The 24189-nt window shown below is 41.8% G+C and overlaps 1 protein-coding gene across 1 annotated transcript in view; it reads left to right on the top strand.

The window, feature by feature from the left end:
* Positions 1 to 24189, top strand: part of VPS13D (vacuolar protein sorting 13 homolog D) — a 333705-nt gene that overhangs the window by 98998 nt on the left and 210518 nt on the right. The window contains exons 39-42 of the mRNA XM_038746364.1: positions 6412 to 6534; positions 9989 to 10063; positions 13681 to 13786; positions 18330 to 18482. Coding sequence (XP_038602292.1) covers positions 6412 to 6534; positions 9989 to 10063; positions 13681 to 13786; positions 18330 to 18482 — 457 coding nt within the window. The remainder of the gene's footprint in view (positions 1 to 6411; positions 6535 to 9988; positions 10064 to 13680; positions 13787 to 18329; positions 18483 to 24189) is intronic.

A 24189-nucleotide genomic window follows, 5' to 3' on the forward strand; every position in this document is an offset into this window, starting at 1 on the left:
AGAGGGAAGTGGGAGAAGAGGAAGGGGGTACTTAATCAGAGAAGATCTCTTGGAGGAGATGTGCCTTCAGTCACACTTTGAATGGGGTGGAGAGTAATTGTCTGTAGGATTTGAGGAGTGAGGGCGCTCCAGGCCAGAGGGAGGATGTGGGGAAGGAGTCGACGGCAAGATAGACGAGATCAAGGTGCACCTTGTTGACCTTTTATATCTCTGTCTAAACTTTCTCAGCCTCATTTGCTGGCCTTTCCTCTACATCAAAGCTCTGTTCTGGATCCTTTTCTCATTCTCCACACAATCCCAAGACTGTGTAGCGAAGCAGCGTGGCCTAGTACAGGTCTGGGAATCAGAGACCCTGGCACCACCTCGTACCTGCTATGTGATCATGGACAAGTCACTTAACTTCTCTGTGCCGCAGTTCCCTCATTTGCAAAATGGAAATTCAGTATCTGTTCTTTGGATTAATCAGTTGTGTTTATTGAGTGCTTACTGTGTGCAGAGCACTGTAAGCGCTTGGGAGAGTACAACATAACAGAATGGGTATACACGTTCCCTCACCATAATAAGCTTGCTGTCAACAGGGGGCTACAGATATTAAAACAAGTAAATTATGGATATTTACAAAAGTGATGTGGGGCTGCGGGAGGGGTGAAGAAAGGTTGCAAATCCAAGTGCAAGGATGAATACTTCTACTTACTTACCTACTTTGTGAGTCCTAGGAGCGACCTGATTATCCTACATCTGCCCCTGTGCTTAGTAGAGTGGTATGTAGTAAGTGCTTAACAAACACCACAGTTATAATAATTATTATTATCACTCTTACCTGCTCCCATAATTTCACTGACTTACCCACCTCAGTCAAAAACACTGCCATCTTTCCTGGCTCAAAAGCCCACACCCTTGGTATCACTCTGTTTTTCTTATAATGGTATTTGTTAAGCACTTACTCTGTTCCAGGCACTGTTCTAAGCACTGGGGTAGATAACAAGGTTATCAGGTTGGCCAAAGGCCATGGCCTCACAGTATTAATCCCCATTTTACAGTTGAGATAACTGAGGCACAGAGAAGTTAAGTGAATTGCCCAAGGTCACACAGCAGACAAGTGCAGGAACCGGAATTAGAATCAAGGGCCTTCTGACTCTCAAGCCTGTGGTCTTCCCACTAGGTCATGTTGCTTCTCTTGAATCCTCACTGTTGTTTAACTCTCACATCTAATCCATTGCCAAGTCCTGTTGCTTTTTCCCGCACATTTCCCAGACCTGTTCATTTCTTTCCACCTGAACTACTGCCATCAAGGTACAAACTCTTGTTTACACCCCCTTACAGGTCTCCTAGCCTCCACTCTCTCTCCCCTTCAATATAGACTTCTTCATGTTGCTGCACAGATAATCTTCCCAAAGCATCACTCAGCCCCCTACTCTCCTCTCCTCAAAACTCTCCACTGACTCCGTTTCTCATCACATCAAACAAAAACTCACAGTGAGCTTCAAGATTCCACTATTTGGCCCCACCTTACCTATCTGCTTTCTTGCTATTTCCAAACTTGCTCACTTCATTCCTGTCAAACCAATCTTCAAATTGTATCTTGCTCATGATTCTCTAGCATCTATTCCCTTGCTCACATATTTTTCCACCTTGAAACTCCCTTCACACATCAGACAGACCATGGTTCTCTCCACGCACAAATCCCTCCTGAAGTCTCACCTCCTCCAACAAGATTTACCCTTAATGAATTTCGCAGCACCACGAACCATATCATCTCTTCAGGCAACTATTTATGAATTTACAGAGAAGCAGCGTGACATAGTGGAAAGAGCACGGGCTTGGGAGTCAGAGGTTGTGGGTCCTAATCCCAGCTCCACCACTGACCAGCTGTGTGACTTTAGGCAAGTCACTTGACTTCTCTGTGCCTCAGTTCCCTCATCTGTAAAATAGGGATTAAGACTGTGAGCCCCATGTGGAACAACCTGATTACCTTGTATCTACCCCAGCACTTAGAACAGTGCTCAGCACATAGTAAGCACTTAAAAATGCCATCGTTATTGTTATTATTATCATTTACACTTTCCTTAGCACCTATATATTATACACATATATAAATAATATAAAAATAGTATATAAAAATAAATAAAGCAGGCATGTGTGCCTGCTTTATTTGTTTATTTTTGATCTCTCTAGTTGCAGATGTTTTTATATTTGTCACCCCTGGTAGACTGTAAACTCCTTATGGTTCATTCATTTGTGTAAACATATTTATTGAGCGCTTACTGTGTGCAGAGCACTGTACTAAGTGCTTGGGAAGTACAAGATGGCAACATGTAGAGACGGTCCCTACCCAACAACGGGCTCACAGTCTAGAAGGGGGAGACAGACAACAAAACAAAACATATTAACAAAATAAAATAAATAGAATAGTAAATATGTACAAGTAAAATAAATAGAGTAATAAATCTGTACAAACATATACAGGTGCTGTGGGGAAGGGAAGGAGGTAGGGCGGGAGGATGGGGAGGGGGACAGGAAGGAGGGGGCTCAGTCTGGGAAGGCCTCCTGGAGGAGGTGAGCTCTCAGAAGGGCTTTGAAGGGAGGAAGAGAGCTAGCTTGGTGGATGTGCAGAGGGAGGGCATTCCAGGCCATGGGGAGGACGTGGGCCGGGGGTCGACACGGGACAGGTGAGAACAAGGCACAGTGAGGAGGTTAGCGGCAGAGGAGCGGAGGGTGCGGGCTGGGCTGTAGAAGGAAAGAAGGGAGGTGAGGTAGGAGGGAGTGAGGTGATGGAGAGCCTTGAAGCCAAGAGTGAGGAGTTTTTGCCTGATGCATAGGTTGACTGGTAGCCACTGGAAATTTTTGAGGAGGGGAGTAACATGCCCAGAGCGTTTATGCACAAAGATGATCCGGGCAGCAGCATGAAGTATAGATTGAAGTGGGAAGAGACAGGAGGATGGGAGATCAGAGAGGAGGCTGATGCAGTAATCCAGTCAGGATAGGATGAGAGAATGAACCAAAAGAGTAGCGGTTTGGATGGAGAGGAACAGGCGGATCTTGGCGATGTTGCGGAGGTGAGACCGGCAGTTTGTGGTGACGGAGTGGATGTGAGGGGTGAACGAGAGAGCAGAGTCGAGGATGACACCAAGGTTGCGGACTTGTGAGACGGGAAGGTTGGTAGTGCCATCAACAATGATGGGAAAGTCAGGGAGAGGGCAGGGTTTGGGAGAGAAGATAAGGAGTTCAGTCTTGGACATATTGAGTTTTAGATGGCGGGCAGACATCCAGATGGAGATGCCTTGAAGGCAGGAGGAGACACGAGCCTGGAGGGCGAGAGAGCAGGGGCTGAGATGTAGATTTGGGTGTCATCAGCGTAGAGATGATAGTTGAAGCCGTGGGAGCGAATGAGTTCACCAAGGGAGTGAGTGTAGATAGAGAACAGAAGGGGACCAAGAACTGACCCTTGAGGAACCCCTACAGTAAGGGGATGGGAGGGGGAGGAGGAGCCCGCAAAAGAGATTGGGAATGAACGGCCAGAGAGATAAGAGGAGAACCAGGAGAGAACAGAGCCTGTGAAGCCAAGGTTGGATAGCGTATTGAGGAGGAGGGGGTGATCCACAGTGTCGAAGGCAGCTGAGAGGTCGAGGAGGATTAGGATAGAGTACGATGGTTAGGGACGATGTCACTTTGTTATTTTGTACTTCCCAGGTGCCTAGTACGGTATAGTGCTCCAAGTAAGTACTCAATAAATGCTGCTTCTATTACTATTATTACTACTACTCTGAACTCCAGCCCATAGCACAATGCTTAGCATATGGTGTTTTATAAATGCCATAGTCATTATCATTTATTACATATAGTGTGTACGCGTGGATACACACATACACATATGTATATACATAATGTGAAATGAATTAGTAACTTTCCAAAACTAGATATAGTAGTAGAATCTAATGATGGATATTTTTTATTCTTGTTCAAAAAAACTCATTTTGGTTGTGCAGTTAAAGGTCGTTAGGATTTAATTATTGGTAAACTTTGAGGGATGTGTGTACTGTTGGTGTATATGAAATTTCCTCAGAGGATAAGGCTGAATTGAATTAAATGCAGGAACAGTAACTGCCAAGGCTTATGAATAAATAGTCAAGAAAGGAATATGTAGCATTTTAATATTCCACTGGTTCAAAATGTTGAGCATCATCACTTGGCATGATCTTACTGCGGTCACACTCCAAATTTTTCTGAATCATTGCTTTTTCTAACCACCCTTAAGAAATTGACACTATGTAAAGTCTGAACTGTGTTCCTTTGACCTCCATATTGGGCGTTCCCTAACTTTGATCTTATGAATTTCAGTGGATTCCAGATGCTTACTAGGCAAAAGTTTTGCAAGTTGTTTGTAATGGAAAACAGTTTTTTATTTGAGAACTTCATAAGTTTCCAATCAAGAGAGGCCTTTACAGACCGTTCCATAAGATAACCAATTCCTAGCAAATTGACAACCATTTACTTTAAGAAATTTACTTTAAGAGATTCATTATTCTCCTTTATATCTGTGCCGTTTGGTTGTAAGCATGAAGGCTTGCCTAATACTCAGAAGAGCTATAATAATAATAGTATTTGTTAAGCGCTTGCTATGTGCCAGGCACTGAACTAAGCATTGAGGTGAATACAAGCAAATCGGGTTGGACACAGTCCCTGCCCCACGTAGGGCTCCCAGTCTTAATCCCCATTTTACAGATGAGGTAACTAAGGCATAAAGGAGTGAAGTGACTTGCCCAAGGTCACACAGCAGACAAGTAGCAGAGCCAGGATTAAAACCCATGACCTTCTGACACTTAGGCCCATTCTTTATCCACAACACCATGCTGCTTCTCCAGCTGTGATTACTGGCTAAACATGAAATCGGTCTTCCAGGTTAACTCAGCAAAGTAAGAGATAGTTCCTTTATTCTTTTAATAATTTTGTACCATCTTTCAAAATACAGCCAAATCAGTGATGAAAACAGAGTTTGTTCTTAGGAATTCATTATCTAGTACTGTTTTCAAAAAATAAGCCCAACACTGAAAAGTGGTACATCTCTAAATGGTTTTTAGAGAAGCAGTGTGGCTTAGTGGAAAGAGCGCAGGCTTGGGAGTCAGAGATTGTGGGCTCTAATCCCGGCTCCACCACTTATCAGCTGTGTTACTTTGGGCAAGTCACTTAACTTCTCTGTGCCTCAGTTACCTCATCTGTAAAATGGGGATTAAGACTGTGAACCCCACATGGGACAACCTGACTACCGTGTATCTACCCCAGCGCTTAAACAGTGCTTGGCACATAGTAAGTGCTTAACAAATACCATAATTATTATTTTTTATGCAAATAATGTTGTAGTTTGCAGATAATGCAATGAATATTGTCTCTGTGGCAAACTATGTGGAGACAAGATGGCCTGATTCTGAAAATCAGTAACTAGGGTTTCATCTTCTGACTTTATAGGAATCCAAGAATATCTTAAAAAGTAGTTGTAAATATTTTCATTCTTATCTCTCCAGTTAGAGTGTAATCTCCTTTTGGGTAGGGACCACGTCACTTCATTATTTGTTAGTTCCCAGGAGCCTAGTGCAGTGCAGCACAGCACATCAATTGAATGCTCAATAAATGCTACTGCTACTACTTGGAGAAGCCAGTCATAAGTAGTGTTGAGCACTCTTGGGTTGCAAAGCACATATTATAGACTGTGTGTTAAAGAATAGATAAGGTCCCTGCCCTCAAGGAACTCACTCCCTAATTAAATAAAAGACCCAAAACAGGCAATCAAATAAACAATTTACATAAATAGCTACAAATGGCTAAAATAGTTACAAGGGACATTAAAAATAGGGTGGGAATTTTATTGGCCGGTTGGAACGAAGGGTGGGGGGAGTTCTGGAAAATTTTTCTGTAAGAGGTGGACCTGAAGTTCTAATTTAAAAGAGGGAGATAGACAGGATGAAGAAGGTTGCCCCTTGCAAAAATCAGTAATAATAATAACAATAATCATAATGGCATTTATTAAGCGCTTACTATGTGCAAAGCACTGTCTTAAGTGCTGTAGAGGTTACAAGATGATCAGATTGTCCCACATGGGGCTCACAGTCTTAATCCTCATTTTACAGATGAGGTAACTGAGGCACAGAGAAGTTAAGTAACTTGCCCAAAGTCACACAGCTGACAAGTGGCGGAGCTGGGATTTGAACCCATGACCTCTGACTCCAAAGCCCATGCTCTTTCCACTGAGCCACGCTGCTTCTCATGCCACTAAAATGGCATGTCATATTATCGAAGTCTTCACTGCTGCTCACTTTCAGCCTGATGTGGTCTGTTCATAAGTACTGAAGTGTCATCCTAAAGGTTTGTCATTCTAAGTTGTTCCTATTCTTACAATCTCTTTTGGATTCTTAATAGATCAGTATGTCAGCACCAAGGAGTCATGGATGGCCGATTACTGTAAGCAGGATAAGGAAGAGGGAGCCACAAAATCAGAAGGTTGGATGGGGTCGTCTGTGGATCCTCCGAGCTTTGGACAGAGTAAGATATATATTGTCTATAGCATTGCTTAAGTAAAATAATGTTGCCACATTAAGCAGCGTGTTGCTAAGAAATTCCAGGTAGAAGCGTTGTTGTTCATTGAAGGAGGTAGAGGGGATGGTAAATGTCTTCTAGAGATGTGTTACAGACAGTTTTCTCACATAGCTATTGAGTTCTGCACTCAGATTCTAACTGTACCTCCTGTAGTCTGAAGTACACAATACCTACACTACCCTTATAACAGAATTTAGGCATGGAAATCACTGAAAGCACAGCACAGTTAATCCTGGGGAGTTTGGGTGCCTTGTGGCTGATTAATAACCTGTACTAAATGCCAGTGAATCCCCATTTCTTTGTGCCCAGGTATGCAGAAAAGTAATTTGGAAGTAGTCCCTAAGGAAGAGGAAGCAGATAGGGATGAAGGAGCAACGAAAAATGGAAGTGTTCTAGGCCAACCCACCCCAGGATATCAGAATTTTAAGATCAGTCACTGGCCCTGGGTCTTTGGACTGAATGGGCTGTCAACCATTCCTCCACTACTTTTGAAGAAGCAGCACAGAGGGAGTCCCTTGACCTTTCTGAGGTTACTAGAGCCCTTCTTCCCTCATGAGCTGCCCTGCTGAAGTGTGTCCTTTTGTAAATGGCATGGCAGACCGAGATTCATGTAGGCTAGGAGCACACATGCAGAGGGTGAGAGGGAGCCATTCTTACCAGCACTCCCCTCTTCTTCCTATACATCCCAGGGAAACAGAAGGAGTGAGTACTGAATCAGGATTAGGCGATCAATGCTAAACTGGGTTGGCACAGCTCCGTAAAGCATGAGGCGATTGTGTTTCTTATTCCTTGATTAAAAGGAAGGGGTTGCCATGTTGTTCCTCCTAACAACATTTTATTTATTGCCTCACCAGAAAGGCCTTTTTCTCTGAGAGTTGCAATACACTCTGATTGACAACTGTTTTGCCTCTGGCTGCCCCATAACCCAGTGTCATCCATCTAAACTCAGCTAAGTCCCAGCCCTTCCTGTCTGGTTTCTTTCGGAAAGTCACTCTGGATATATTTCTTGGCCAGACTTCACATAGCTCATGAATGTTTCAGAAATATTCCATCTGTTGTGCAAATATGTCATGGGCAGATGGGCTGCCTTGGTTTCTGAAGATTTTGAACTGGTTCAACTCTCCTCTGGGTATACAATACGATTGAATGAATGAATACATGGTGCCTCTGTTGCTCTGTACCTCTGGGAATGAGAGACTGAGACATATCAATGCTTTTGCTCTTTCTTCTCTTAATTGGTTGCTTCTAAATGCCCCAAAATCATTTCAAGACTCTAGACTTCTCCAGATACTATTGTTTTCCACTTGTCTTCTTCCTTCACTTGTCAAATGGATCATCGTCATTTTTCAAGGCAATTTTTAAACCATTTTTGAAATCTAAGTGAGGAGTCTGGAGTTTACTAACTTCCCATGATCATCTCTGCAGAAATTTAACTTGGCAACACTGTCTCTTGGCCCAGGCATTTTTTTTTTTAATTTGGAAATTTTGAAGCCCTCCAAAAAATTAACTTAGCTGAAATTATTAGATTGGGCCACATTTTGATTTTTTTTAAAATCTCCATTTTAAAAAGTGTTTGAAAACCAGAATTTTGAAAGAATCCAGTGAGGTATCTTGTTTTTGAATGTGGAAAATAAAGAGGTTGTACTGCTCCTTTCAGAGACCAAAACAAAACAAAAGACCCCAAATTTTCATTGGAAGATGAATTATGTTTAAGATAGTGTTTTTCTAAAGATACTGGCATATATATCTAATAAAAATAGGGTTGCTTAGCAAATCTCAAGCTTGTTTGGCATTAGAAATCTAAGTAGGATATTTATTTTGGTTAGCTGTGTTCTTTATAACTGATAAACTGCAAGTATATCTTTCTTGGGCCAAATTGAGATTTAATTGGGGCTGATCTTTTTCTTAAAATGTGCTCTAGTGCATAGGTAAATAGTAAAGCCTTTTTTCCACACCATATAAGCCTACAGTGAAAAATCCATTCCTCCAAGTGGGCCGACTAAAATGAGAAATGTTCGTTGTTCTGTCTCCAAGGTCAATTGCTTTGAGCTTTATTGGACTTGGATGATGTTTTAAGACATGTTCAGAAACCCCAAATGCTGTTTCCTCAATAAAAGTGGAGGATTTTTTTAAAAGACCATTTTCAAAACACAGGTCCTTTGGAATGTAGAGTTTTCACCTGATAAAATCAAGTCCATTGAAGATTATTTCTTGTTAGGACTATGAGTGTGTCCGGGAAAGATTTGGCATGGATTTTGCCCTGCTTGTTAGTTTTGCTCAATAAGAGCTCAAGCTGTAAGGATAAAACTCATGTAGAGCTTAGCTCTTTAAAAAAATAATTCATTTTTGAACAAAAAAGGGAAAAATACCACATTTTGATATTTTTAAATTCTCCATTAAAAAAAACTGGAAACCAGAATTTTGTAAACAGTCCAGTGAGGTTTCACTTGTGAAACTATTTGAATGTGGAGTATGAAGAGACTCCCTTCACTGTTTTGTGAGTCAAGGGAGAAACAACCCTTCTAAAGTTTCCTTAAGTTTGTTCTTCACAGACAGTCTTTATATGCAAACACTTGTTGAATGAGCCTTAGTTCAAGATATTTCAAATATATTTCACATAATTTCCATTCCTTTTTTGTGTGGGGAGGATTGAGAGGCAAACTGTTTTCACATAAACATCCTTAATAAGACTATTTTAAAGTCGTGACATTATCTAGAGGTAAATGCTCTGAAATGTTTGAAATGGTTATGTCCCATGCAGCAAACCCAATAATGAAGGAAAAATGTACCACAGATGAACGTATTATAAGATTATGCATTATGTAAACTCCTTAAGGGACTATATGGAAGTTTACAGAATAGAGGACTCATGTCTTTTTTAATAATACAAATACATTATTAGTGTAAAGATGAAGTATTTATAGGAAGTGCTCTGGTTAGAAAAAAAATCTTAATTTCTTTAGATTTTAACAAGGGATGGGGGGATTAGGTGGTAGATGAAGAAAAAAGAAATGAAGGCTTGGTTCATGGTATATGAACATATACCCTCGTTTATGTCATTTTCAACATCTGTATATCTGTAATTTGGTGTTATCAAAACTGGAAAAGCCTTTTGTTCCTTCAAAAAAATGCTAATCTATTTTTTCCCTTCATCTCTGAAACTACATGCTAACGTAACAAAGTTTCTTCTATAAGAACCAAATATGCAATTTAACATTAGAAAAATGAAATGTCTTGATCCCTTTTCCAGGGGCATTTAATCGGTGTTAAATGAATTCTGAACGATGCATGTTGCTAGTTATTAGCGTATGGTTCTTTCTTTGGTACACAGTGGAGAAAATTCTGTCTGTTGACCTGCTTTTTTTCCTTCCCTGCTAACTGTGTCTTTCCTGTCTACTAGGCCTCCCCCTTGTCTACCTTAGAACTAGGAGTACAGCCAGTCTGACTAACCTAGAACACCAGATCTATGCTAGAGGTACTGTATAGCAGAGGAAGAGAATGCTTTGCCTTTCTGTTATAACAAATGTTTTTGTGCAGCAGTTACTTTTGAATGTGAGCTTGAATTGATCATTTCCCACTACAGGATTTTCTACTTTGATTTAGTTACCGGTGAGACTATTTGAAACAGATGAGCTAAGTTCTTTTTACCATCATTGTTATCATCATCCGTGGTACTTATTGGACACTTATTACGTATAGAGCGCTATACTAAATGCTTGGGAGAGTAAAATACAACAGTTGGCAGCCACGTTCTCTTCCACAGCAAGTTGAATGGCATGCTGATTTTTGTTCTACATAATTTCCATTCCTTTTTTGGGTGGGGAGGATTGGGAGGCAAACTGTTTTCAAATAACCATCCTTAATAAGGCAATTTTAAAGTCGTGACATTATCTAGAGGTAAATGCTCCGAAATGTTTGAAATGGTCATGTCCCATGCAGCAAACCCAATAAATGAAGGAAAAATGTACCACAAATGAACATATAAGATTATGCATTATGTAAACTCCTTAAGGGACTATATGGAAGTTTATAGAACAGAAGACTCATGTCTTCTTTAATAATAAAAATACATTATTAGTGTAAAGATGAAGTATTTATAGGAAACACTCTGGTTAGAAAAAATCATAATTTCATTAGATTTTAGCAAGAGATGAGGGGATTAGTTGGTAGATGAAGGCTATTCATTTTCATTCATGATCTAGAATGCTTTTGAAATTTGTTTAGCAAGTGTAGGAAAATGTATCAAGAAAATCAATGACTCAGAGTCCCAGAGTGTATATTTTAATGTGAGGCTAATTTAAGTGATTGCGTTGTCTCAATTACTTAATAGAAGTTGTAATATTTGGCAAAATATGTGAACACACAGCAGTTTGGTGTTTTGTCTGCAAAGAGTTAAGTACATAGACAATAGGGAAATGAGGATAATGCTTTGGAATATGTGGATGAGAAGATTCTTGCTACATAAAGAGAGAATGAGTATCCTTTTCCTCATAGATAAGTTAGTTGAGTGAAACAAGTCAGAAAGGGAAGAAATTTCCCAAATTTGAGGAAAGTGAAGTTGAACTAGATTGTGACTAACCTATGTATTTTAACTTTGGTCTCTGGAGGAAGATGTTTTAAGGCAATCAGGGGAAATGGCTCTGTTTTGTGGACTTTGGAATCCATTGTCTTTGGCATTGTGCCAGAGATCAAACCAGTTTATTTTGGAATAGGGAGCAAAACCTATCTAGGCTAACAGGCCATTTCATGATGTTGAGGATGGGCTGGAGTATTGTATTATTTGGTGAATGGGTGTCTGAAAGTGCTGGTGTGTAGGGTATTGTGTGTCTTCGACTGATGTGCGAAATCTTTCATCTTAAACAGTGAACCTATCCAACCTATTTAATTAATGAGGTTATGTGTTAGACACTGCTTTTGTAAAGACTTCAAATTTTATTCCCAGGACCTCTCAGATCAAAGCCATCTTCCACCTGTTCCTTGTATTTTAATCTAATTGATAAATAGAACCTTTTAGCCTGGCTTGCAGTAGGATGTGAAAGCACAGCTGGTTTCTTTTCTGCAGTTTCAGTCTTTCAGTGGTCACCCAGAGCAGAATCATTTAAACCAAATCAATCCTACTGTCAGCAAGATGATTTCAAATTGGCGGTTGAGCACCTCCTTCTGACCTTGTTCTCTTGTCCCAGTACTGTTCACAGGAAGAGGAGCCCCTTGGCTTTATTTTAGCTCAGCTTCTTGGCTCATTTGAGTCATGGAGTGGGAGGTGTATTTCCAAGGGCCACAGTGTTTACTGTTTGCCAGCCATTCAGCTCTTAGCATGTACATTTCCCCTTTGCTCTTGTCAGCAGCCTCACAACTACCCCTTAAGTGTTTTCTTGAAGGCCACTGTTAAAAAAGAGTTAGGAACTGTTTTGAATATGTGGGCCCTTTGATTTGAGAACAGGTAGGTGGATGGAGGTTGTGTAAGCAATTGGAAATATTAGTGCTTAGTTGTTGCAGTGGAGTGTGAACCTGTGCATGTGTGGCTGTAGCTGTGGTGGAGGGTTCATTGTGTCTCTGATGGACTGAGTATTATTTACTAGACAAATCATGTTTTTTAATATATTTAATACTGTTCAGGTGAGGTTGTTGTCAGAACATTGATGAACAGTTGACCAATGATGATAAAAAGCTACCGAGTGCTTTTCTGCTACATTGCCCCAAATGTCAGAGGTTTTTTTTTCCATTTGCTTCTCTATAGAACCTCTCCTGTATCTCATTTGGGTGGTAGTAAAAGACAGTGTCAGCAGCACACTGACCGATGGTGCAGTGATAGGGAAATAAAAAACAGAATCAAGGAGCCCATTGCATAATTTGGGAGTCTGTCAAACAGAGTGGGGTGGCAGCGTGGTATCAGGTTCCAGACCAAACTGAAGTTCTTCGGAGCTGAAGCGTTGTCCAACCTTTTCTAGACCTTCCCTATCTAGACCATAAGTTTTTTGGCTACTCTTGCATTTTAGTCTCCCAAGCATTTAGCATAGTGCTCTGCACACAGCAAGCGCTCAATAAATACGATGGATTCTATGGCTGTGAGTCCTGGACCACACCCAGTCGCCACATCTAGCCCTTTGAGCAGTTCCGCTTTGGGACCAGATTCCATACCAAATGGCAAGACAAAAGCACAATGAAGGTCTGGAATATAGTCAGCCTCAGCATCAAAAACAAGGTACAACCTTTTTGTGTGGACAAGGTGGCTGGGCCTCTGGATCTCGCATTGGCATATTCAGCCATACATGCACTCTCACGGGTGAACTTTACCATCAGTAGTGTCTTCAAATATGAAGGATGACTATGTATAAGTAGAACATTGTTAGGTCTCTGTTTTCTTTGTAATGAGTGTGCTATCATTTACTTGCCCTCTTTCAATGGGAGGCCTTGAACAATTTTATGAACACCTAAGCACAACTATGTTACTTCTCACAATTGGCTCGGGGAAAATGGGAAATCAGTGCCTTTGGAGAATGCAGTCAATCAATTCAAATAGAAAACAGGGTCCAGGCTATCTGTACATCAGGTGAGTGTATTTTCTGTGAATGAAGGGAGTGTAAGTCAGTGTAAATGAAGTCTGCTTAGATACTGGAACTATTTAAACTAAAGCTTTAACAGATAACTGGAGAATTCCACATAGCTGTAGTTTTGCTGAGACAATTTAGGATGGTGGAGAATATTTCTTTTTCCTTGCTTCCGTCTTGGTTGCCTGGTGAGTGCATGTTTTTAAGAGGCAAAAGAGGCTCATTACTCAGTAGTGGTCCAGGATAGAATAAGGTGAAGAGAACCACAAGGTTGGTGATATGCAGCTCATTACTATACCTGGCTTCTGGACTAATCAGGAGGATTGAGTAGTGAATTCACATAACCCATCTGCCACACATAAGGGTAGTGAGTTTCCTCCCCTTCCCTTCATTGTGCAGGTTCCGATTATGTGCATTAATTCCCTTTAATTATTATGAGGCTTTGTCCCTCCAACACCCACACACACGCGCACGCACACACACACACACACACACACACACACACACACACTTTTTCTGACTCTCTTCTTTGATTCCTTTACAGCTGAAATGAAAACTCCAAAGCGAAGGCAGCCCTTTGTCCCCTTTGCACTGAGGAATCACACGGGATGCACACTGTGGTTTGCCACGCTAACAACTACTCCTACCCGGTAAGGAACTCTTGGAAGTTGTCACATAAACAATCTTTCTTACTACTCCCTCTAACCACAGCTTTTCAGAGGGGCCGGTGTGGGGGTGGGGTGTGTGGGGGTGAGGGTGTATGTGAGTGAAAGAAAGGTGAGAATTTAAGCAGTCGGGTTTGTTTATTTTGTATAGTTTATAACTTTATCTTCCTGGTGTTTCTTTGAAGTAAGTTGAACCAGCTTCCTGTTTGCTTGCTGTTCAATGTGGAATGAGGCTGTTTAGTAGGCCTCTAGATGTGACAAGCCAAGGAGCACTAAATCTGAAATATGGGAGCTCTGATACTTAGCTAGGATTTGAAAGCATTTTATTGAAAATGGGAATCAAGCAAAGGAGACAGTGCTGAAAGGTAGAAAAGTAATCTGGTTAAGAAAAAAAAAATATGTGGTCTCAATTTAATCCAAAGCCAGTCTTTTTCATTCTTCCTCCAAGATTGGTTTGAAAACCTGCCCAAGAAAGAAAAATAAAATTGATCTTCAAATCCTAAACATTCTCAAATCCAGATGGGAATGGGTGGAGTCAGTAAAGCTAATGTAAATTCACCTAAGCCAAAATAGAGACCTTCTAAAATAGCTGTCTTTTTTACTTAGGACTTGGATTATATTACTGTGGATTTTTTTCAGGAAATGTGTAAATTCAGGGGAAATATCAAATGGATTCAAATGGAATATTTTTTTCCCAAGTGCATAGAAAGCAAATGTAACGTAGTGGCATTTTAGGGAAATAGAGAAGCTCTCCATTCTCAAACGATGCAGACTGAGTGGGGCACAGTCGAAGTCTACAAATCCATGAAGCACGGGGACAGGGCAAACATGGGATTGTTGTTCCCTGAAGCACAAAACTCGAGGGCATGGGGCCTCTTTTGGAGGTTCAAAACAAACAAAAGGAAATGCCTCTTCACCCACGGGTGGTAACCGTTTGGAATGTGTAACCACAGGAGGCTGTGCAGGCTGAAAATCTGAGTCTGTTCTAGAGGGAGGTGGATAAGTTCATGGACAAATAGTCTATGTGGGTTACTAGAGGAAAAATTAGGAATATTTAGAGGGGAATGGTAGGAATGTTAGATGGGATACTTCTAACCAATAAGTTGACAGTCAAGGAGGCAGCCTTTGGATTGTTTCTCCAGGCATCCTTTGGCCAAGTGGCTGACTCGGTAATGGCAGTTCTTAGGTTTTAAGCCTGTTGAAGGTAAATTGTATTTTTCCCTTAAACTACCTATAAAAATCAACTTCAAGCCACATATTTCTGAATGGTGGAAATGTTTTCAGCCTCGTTCTCAACCAACCGAGTGTGGAAAATCTTCAGAGGGATTTGCTCCTGTTTCCGTGGAGTATTCAGAGTTGTTTTGGCATAGGCCTCGTATTGATCCAAGAATCTCCCTGAATGAGACTTCAGCAGTGCCACCTGCCATTTCCTCTTTCCAGTTTAGATAAGAATATATGGCAAGATATGAAATATGTTTGTAGTGCACTGAAACTATATTGAAAGGGTGGCATTTCTTCCAAATGGGGTTCACAGCTGCAGGTACCAAGTTGATTTAGCCCAGGAATCAAAAGCATAGAAATGAAGGTGTAAACTTCCCATTTCTCTTAGTGGTCTGTTTACTTTAAGGGCCAGCTTATACCCATAAAAGTGCCCTTGACATTAGTCATTTGTTCCTTGCAGTCAGTGAGAGAGGTTGGGATAGATCAGCTGTATAGTGAAAGATGTGTGTCACCAGTTCTGGCTCAACAGAGCCAGTTTCAGAAGGAAAATTTGATTATTAACTTTCTTCTGATTTAGATATTCTCAGTAACTCAGTGCTTCACACCTTCCTGGTACTACTGTTTGCATTTCTGAGTGCTACTAAATAAATAAATGCATATGTATATGAGGCTAGAATTAAAGAGTAAGGGCTCTCCATTCTCAAACGATGCAGACTGATACTGACACTTATACACACACACACACACACACACACACACATTTAGTTCAGTGTTTTCACTATGGATTTTGGCTACAGAGTTGTTAGGGAATTTGGGAATGTTTGTCTGCCCACGTGGGCCTGTTTGGATATAATGTCTTATATCCAAAAACAGATGGTGTGTGAACACGAGTGTGGCATCAGACACAGTAAGTACTTAAGTGTGAGCTTTCCTTAGTTTGGAGTTTTCATTCAGTAGTATTTACTGAGCGCTTACTGTGTGCAGAACAACGATTGGAAAGTACAATGCGGCAACAGATAGAGACAATCCCTACCCAACAATGGGCTCTGCATTTCCTGTGTTAAACATGAACTGCATATATACATATATGTTTGCATGTATATATTTTAAAATTAAATTATTCTCATATATTCTCATAAATGGGGACATTTACTCAATTAAAGTTAAGTAATTGTAAGCATAATTGTGTAATGTGAATTATTTTTCAGTCCTAAGTGTACCTATTTAACACCCACTTTTTTTCCCTTCCACTTGTCCTCCAAGTCTTCTGTAGACTGTGGGAGTCAAAATTAAAAGGAAGATAAAGAGCTAAGAATTTTAAAGCAGGGATCGTATTTACTAGTTCTGTTGTGGAACGGTAGTAATTGAGTACTTGTTTCTCCTGAGCATTGAACTAAATGCTGTGGTCAGTACAGTATAAGTGAAGTCTCTCCCAAACTCTTAGTAGAATCCTTGCATAAAGAAGAGCAGTCAATAATAAATACAGTTGATGGATGGATTTAACCACCCCAGATAACCCAGCTGAGTGGGGAGACAGATATGAGTTTTATTCCTAAGGCAATAATGATAACTATAGGTGGTATTTGTTAAGCACTTACTATGTGCTGCTAACCTCCTCACTGTGCCTCGTTCATGCCTGTCCGGCCGTCGGCCCACGTCCTCCCCATGGCCTGGAATGCCCTCCCTCTGCACATCCGCCAAGCTAGCTCTCTTCCTCCCTTCAAAGCCCTACTGAGAGCTCACCTCTTCCAGGAGGCCTTCCCAGACTGAGCCCCCTCCTTCCTCTCCCCCACCCCATCCCCCCCACTCTACCTCCTTCCCCTCCCCACAGCACCTGTATATATGTTTGTACAGATTTATTACTCTATTTTACTTGTACATATTTACTATTCTATTTATTTTATTTTGTTATTATGTTTTGTTTTTTTTTTAATCGTATTTATTGAGCGCTTACTATGTGCAGAGCACTGTACTAAGCGCTTGGGAAGTACAAATTGGCAACACATAGAGACAGTCCCTACCCAACAGTGGGCTCACAGTCTAAAATGTTGTTGTCTGTCTCCCCCTTCTAGACTGTGAGCCCATTGTTGGGTAGGGACCGTCTCTATATGTTGCCAACTTGTACTTCCCAAGCGCTTAGTACAGTGCTCAATAAGTGCTCATTAAGTGCTCAATAAATACAATTGAATGAATGAATGAAAGTACCGTTTTAAGCACTGGCAGAGCCGGTTATCGCATGCAGGTTAATCACATTGGACACGGTCCCTGTTCCACATGGAGCTCAAAGTCTAGGAAGAAGGACAAGCATTGAAAGCAAGGAAATAAATTAGGCCACAGGTACAATAAATGCAGCTTGTCAATCAGACTATTGTAATAATAATAATAATAATGGTAATTATGATTTTTATTAAGCACTTACTATGTGCCAAGCACTGTTCTAAGCTTGGGGTAGATACAAGGTAATCAGGTTGTCCCACGTGGGGCTCATAGTCTTTATCCCCATTTTACAGATGAGGTCACTGAGGCACAGAGAAGTTAAGTGGCTTGGCCAAGGTCACACAGCAGACAAGTGACGTAGCTGGGATTAGGACCCACGTCCATTGTACCGATGTCAGGGATATGACCAGTTGTCACGGGCTCTACCATGACTCCACAAATATTCCCTCAACAGCATGGCAGTCTGTCCATACAAGTTTCTGTGGCATTGAGGGTTTTAGGGTTCTTTTTTTTTTTGCCTTTTATGAATTCAGAGAAAAATTAGATTTTACCAGTGGTAAAAAGTGTTTAAAAACTCTTGCCCAGTGCAGACTAACCCTAGGATTGTTCAATAGATGTCAAATGATGATTACATATACTTTAAAGCTTTGTAGAGTCAAATTATTTCACACTCATATATGTCCTTTTAGCATTTTAACTAGTGAGCTAGTTAAGGTAAGATGCAATTTTAAAGATCGAAGACCAGCATGGCAGAGAGAAATTTAGTTATATTTTCCAGGTCAGAAAGTGAGTCTAGAGCAAAGTTAAGAGTAAAATCTAGGTCTTCTGATTACCAGTTGAAAGACTCCATTGCCCTGATGATACAATAAATTTTGAGTGGAAGTCTGTTGCATGGGTCAACACCGAGTGGCACTAGAATAAAGTTTTTAGTTTGGTTTCCCATCATTGCTGCTCTCTTAGGTTCCCTTAGGCAAGTTATTCTGCCTCGTCCATGAGGAGAAGTTCAGAAATAACTAGTTAATCAAGGGATTTATTTGAAATCCCTGTAGTGGGAACCCAACTTTAGCTTTGCACATGATTTGTTTTGCAGGGCAGCCCTATCTCACAGCGGAAGCCCAGGCCTCGTTCCCGAAGGAAACCGAACGTTCATTGATGATGGTCACAATGTCAGCGAGTGGCGGGAAGTACTCACAGGAGAAGAGATTCCGTTTGAATTTGAGACTAGAGGAAAGTTAAGGCACAGGTAAGAGAGCCTTTATTTCTTTTTAGTCTTCTACGGTTTTGATATAGCTGGATGACTGTCCCAAGAGAGCCGCTTGGTGAATTTTCTCATTTGGTGATGTAGATGATTTTCTTTGGTGTTTGTACCGGCTTGGAAACATATTTGTTTTTATTAATTTCTTCATTATTTGGCTGATGAGTGGATTTCTGGTACTGTGCAGAGAATCTGATTTCGGTCATTCTTAGTGTGATTCTAGAGGGAGATTACTAGTTGACAACCAGCAGAGGGAGCAAAACAAATGTTAAATGTCTATTATTTTGGCCCGCTCCAGTGCTCACAACGCTCGTAATTATGAGGAAAGTTCTTGTGAAGAGATTTTTAAAGAGAACTCGAGTGTAATCAATCATTCATATTTTTTGAACACTGACTGTGTGCAGGGGACTGTACTAAGCGCATGGAAAAGTACAACACAACAATATAACAGACACATTTCCGGCCCACAACGAGCTTACAGTCTAGAGGGGAAAGGAAGGAGGAAAGAGAAAGGAATAGGATCAAGTTCAGAATGGGTGCCATCTGACAGAAAAGGCCTTATCATCAAACAAGACCCTTCCCCACAAACCAAGACTTGTTCTTTTCGTGGTATTTGTTTAAAATGCTTGATACCTGCTAGGCACTATTCTAGGCAAGGGGCGCTTCAACTTACTTCAAATGCCGCTGAGTTGTTTCCGACCCATAGCGACTCCATGGACGTCCCATCTTCTGTCATAAGGTCATTCTGCTATGTGTTTCCTAGAGTTTTCTTGGTAAAGATATGGAAGTGGTTTACCATTGTCTTCTTCCGCTCAGTTAACACTTGGGTCTGTGCCGTTGTCTTTGATCAATGTTTTGATCACTTGATCATCCTCCTTTTACTCTTTCCCATGGCCCTGCTGCCCAGCATATGTGAATCGACTTTATCTGATGCTTCGGTTTATACCTTTCCATTATGGATAGCCCTATATGGCATAGCTCTAAGCTTCAGCAGTGTATGCAGAGTCTCCTGCCACGATAAGGTCGATTCAGAGGAGAGCTTTGGGCAGATACAAGCTAACCAGGTTGAACACAGTCCGTGTCCCACATGGGGCCCGTAATATTAATCCCCCTTTTACAGATGAGTTAACTGAGGCATAGGTAAGTGAAGTGACTTGCCGAAAGTCACACAGCAGACAAGCGGAGGAGCCAGGATTAAAACCCAGGTCCTTCTGACTCTAGGCCTCTGCTGTATCCATTAAGCTGTGCTATTTGTCAATGGGTGTCGTTCAGATTAAGATGTCAAATTTTGTCTTTGAAAAGTTTCTGTTCTCTTCAGAAGAGGAAATTATGAGCTTTTATCCAGCTACGTACTTCTTTCAACAAAGATTTTGACTATGTGGAATATAAGTGGCTCCAAAGAAAGAACAGGAAAGTGTTGCTTCATTAAGCTGCAGTTTATATATGTGTGTGTGTGTGTACATATATTTTTGTGTTTGTGAGTGTGTGTGTTAATACTTATCCATATATATATATATATATATATACATATATATATATATATATATATATGTTTGTATGTATTTGTGGATGTGTATACATGTTGCATTTGGGAATTCAGACCTCAAACCATGTAAAGTTCTTATAGTGTTTTCAGGGGACAGCTCCCCATAATCTAAAATCCTAAACAGTTGTACTTTTTCTTATTAAGACTCTAATCTGCTGTGTCACAAGCAATGTGACCTCTTTACTACTCCTTTCTTTATTTTCCTGTAACCTATTTAAAATCAACATTCTACTTGAATTCATAAAAATAAACTTTCCCTCCAACATCTCGTCCCTTGGTGCCCCCACCCTGACATCAAACACAGTTCCTTAGTTCAGGCTTCTGGCTTGAATTAAGAAAAATGTAAAATAGAATTAAATGTGTAATTTCCTCTTGTTCCTCCTGTTCTGCCCACTGCCTTCTGGTCTGATTTCCGCTGAGTGCTAAGGCTCTTTCTTTCTGACGGCCCCTGCTCACATAACTGGGATCCTAGTCACTTGGGGTCAAAGCCAAACAACTCAGGATGGTTTTGGGAAGTGGAATTTGCAATAGGGAACCAAGAAGAGAATTTGTTTTTTTTTTTTGCTTTTTTCCAAAGGCATGTCTATTTCTCTTATGGTAAAGCCCAGGGCTGTGTTTTTTCCCCTTTGATGAAATTGCAAAGAAAAGGAAATGCTGCCCTGAGTCAATCAATCAATAGCATTTATTGACTGCTTACTGTGTGTAGAGCACTGTACTAAGCCCTTGAGAGAGTACAATACTACAGAGTTGGTAGACACATGGTCTAGTGGATAGAGCACATGCCTGGGAGTCAGAAGGACTCAGAGAAGTGAAGTGACTTGCCCAAAGTCACACAGCTGGCAAGTGGCAGAGCCGGGATTGGAACTCATGACCTCTGACTCCCAAGCCTGTGCTCTTTCCACAGAGCCACACTGCTTCTCTATTAAGCAGATTAAAGCAGTGACTTTAAACAATACTCTTCTTAATGAGTCTAAACAACTGCTGATCATATTTCCTCTACCTCATATTTGAAAGTAACTCCTTAGTCAGGTAGCCAGGACCCTCCCTCGATTCCTTCTGCTTTCAAGACATATCTACTTGGATGCCCCACCAGCACTTCAAATGAAACGTGTCCAAAAAACTCCTTATCTTCCCACCCAAACTCTGTCCTCCCCATGTCTTTCCCATGACTGTAGACAACTCCACTGTCCTCTGTATCTCACAAGCCCATAACCTTGATGTTATCCGTGACTCATCTCTCTCATTCCATCCATATATTCATTCATTCACTCAGTTGTATTTATTGAGCGCTTACTGTGTGCAGAGCACTGTACAAGTGCTTGGGAAGTACAAGTCGGCAACATATAGAGACGGTCCCTACCTGACAACGGGCTCACAGTCTAGAAGGGGGAGACAGACAACAAAACAAAACATGTAGACAGGTGTCAAAATCATCAGAACAAATAGAATTACAGCTGTATGCACATCATTAACAAAATAAATAGAATAGTAAATATGTACAAGTAAAATAAATAGAGTAATAAATCTGTACAAATATATGCAAGTGCTGTGGGGAGGGGAAGGAGGTAGGGAAGGGGGGATGGGGAGGAGGAGAGGAAACAGAGGGCTCAGTCTGGGAAGGCCTGCTGGAGGAGGTGAGCTCTCAATAGGGCTATGAAGGGAGGAAGAGAGCTAGCTTGGCTGATATGTGGAGGGAGGGCATTCCAGGCCAGGGGAAGGACGTGGGCTGGGGGTCGATGGCGGGATAGGCGAGAACGAGATACAGTGAGGAGGTTAGCGGCAGAGGAGTGGAGGGTGCAGGCTGTGCTGTAAAAGGAGAGAAGGGAGGCGAGGTAGGAGGAGGCGAGGTGATGGAGAGCCTTGAAGCTGAGAGTGATGAGTTTTTGCTTGATTTGTAGGTTGACAGGCAGCCTCTGGAGATTTCTGAGGGGAGTAACATGCCCAGAGCATTTCTGTACAAAATAATCCGGGCAGCATTGTGAAGCATAGACTGAAGTGGGGAGAGATAGGAGGATGGGAGATCAGAGAGGAGGCTGATGCAGTAATCCAGTCGGCATAGGATGAGAGATTGAACCAGCAAGGTAGCAGTTTGGATGGAGAGGAAAGGGCGGATCTTGTCAATGTTGTGGAGGTGAGACTGGCAGGTTTTGGTGACTGATTGGATGTGTGGGGTGAACGAGAGAGCAGAGTCGAGGATGACACCAAGGTTGTGGGCTTGTGAGACAGGAAGGATGGTAGTGCCGTCTACAGTGACGGGAAAGTGAGGGAGAGAGCAGGGTTTGGGAGGGAAGATAAGGAGTTCAGTCTTAAACATACTGAGTTTTAGATGGTGGGCAGACATCCGGATGGAGATATCCTAAGGGCAGGAGGAGATACAAGTCTGGAGGGAGGGAGAGAGAGCAGGGGCAGAGATGTAGATTTGGGTGTCAGCGTAGAGATAATAGTTGAAGCCGTAGGAGCGAATGAGTTCACCAAGGGAGTGAGTGTAGATAGAGTACAGAAGGGAACCAAGAACTGACCCTTGAGGAACCCCTACGGTAAGGGGATGGGAGGGAGAGGAGGAGCCCACAAAGGAGACTGAGAATGAATGGTCTGAGAGACAAGAGGAGAACCAGGAGAGGACGGAGTCTGTGACGCCAAGGTTGGATAGCATGTTGAGGAGAAGGGGGTGATCCACAGTGTCGAAGGCAGCTGAGAGGTCAAGGAGAATTAGGATAGAGTAGGAGCCATTGGATTTGGCAAGAAGGAGGTCATTGGTGACCTTTGAGAGGGCAGTTTCGGTGGAGTGTAGGGGACAGAAGCCAGATTGGAGGGGGTCAAGGAGAGAGTTGGCATTGAGGAATTCGAGGCAGCAGGTGTAGACGACTCGTTCTAGGAGTTTGGAAATGAAGGATAGGAGGGAGTTATGTCGATAACTAGAAGGGGAGGTGGAGTCAAGAGAGGGTTTTTTTTAGAATGGGTTTTTTTTAGGATATTCAGACTGTCACCACTTCTCATCGTGGTTCTAACTTCTCGTCGGTTCTACCTTCACAACATTACTAAAATCCATCCTTGCCTCTCCATCCAAACTGCTACCATGCTGATCCAAGCACTTATCCTATCCCGCCTTGACTACTGTACCTGCATTCTTGCTGACCTCCCGGCCTCCTGTCTCTCCCCACTCCAATATGTACTTTACTGTTGCATGGATCGTTAATCAACAATAACTTTCAGTCCATGTCTCCCCACTCCTCAAGAACCTCCAGTCATTGCCCATCCAGCTCCACATCAAACAGAAACTCCTTACCATTGGCTTTAAAGCACTCAATCAGCTTGCCCCATCCTGCCTCACCTCACTAATCTCCTACTACAGCCCACACACTTCCCTCCTCTAGCTCCAGCGTACACTCACTGTGCCCTGATCTCACCTATCTTACCACCAGCCACTTTCCCAAGTCCTCCCCCTAGGCTGGAACTCCCTCCCCCTCCATGTATGCCAATCATTTGACCTTTAAAGCATTATTGCGGTCACATTTTCTCCAAGAGGCCGTCCCCAATTAAGCCCTCTTTTCCCCAGCTCATTTTCCCTTCTGCATTAATAATAATAATAGTGATGGTATTTGTTAAGGACCTACTATGTGCAAAGCACTGTTCTAAGCACTGGGGGAATACAAGGTGATCAGGTTGTCCCACGTGGGGCTCACAGTCTTAATTCCCATTTTACGGATGAGAGAACTGAGGCACAGAGAAGGTAAGTGACTTGCTCAAAGTCACACAGCTGACAATTGGCAGAGCCGGGATTTGAACCCCTGACCTCTGACTCCAAGGCCCCTGCTCTTTCCACTGAGCCACATTGCTTCGATTTAAGACCTTTGGACATTTGATATTTGCCCCACCCCCAACCTCACAGCACTTATGTATATGTACTTGTCTTTAAATTACAAAAGTTGCTTATATTAATGTCTGTCTTCCCCTCTAGAATGTAAGCTCGTTATGGGCAGGGAATGTGTCTCCTTATTCTGTTGTATTGTACTCTCCCAAGTACTTAATACAGTGTTCTATACATAAGTGCTCAATAAATACAATTGATTGATTGATTCAGTAGGTAGATGGATGGGCAATGCTGGAGATTCTTGAAGAGTGGGGAAACGTGGTCTGAACGTTTTTGTA

This window comes from Tachyglossus aculeatus, chromosome 5 (genome assembly GCF_015852505.1).
Source record: "Tachyglossus aculeatus isolate mTacAcu1 chromosome 5, mTacAcu1.pri, whole genome shotgun sequence".
Taxonomy (NCBI): domain Eukaryota; kingdom Metazoa; phylum Chordata; class Mammalia; order Monotremata; family Tachyglossidae; genus Tachyglossus; species Tachyglossus aculeatus.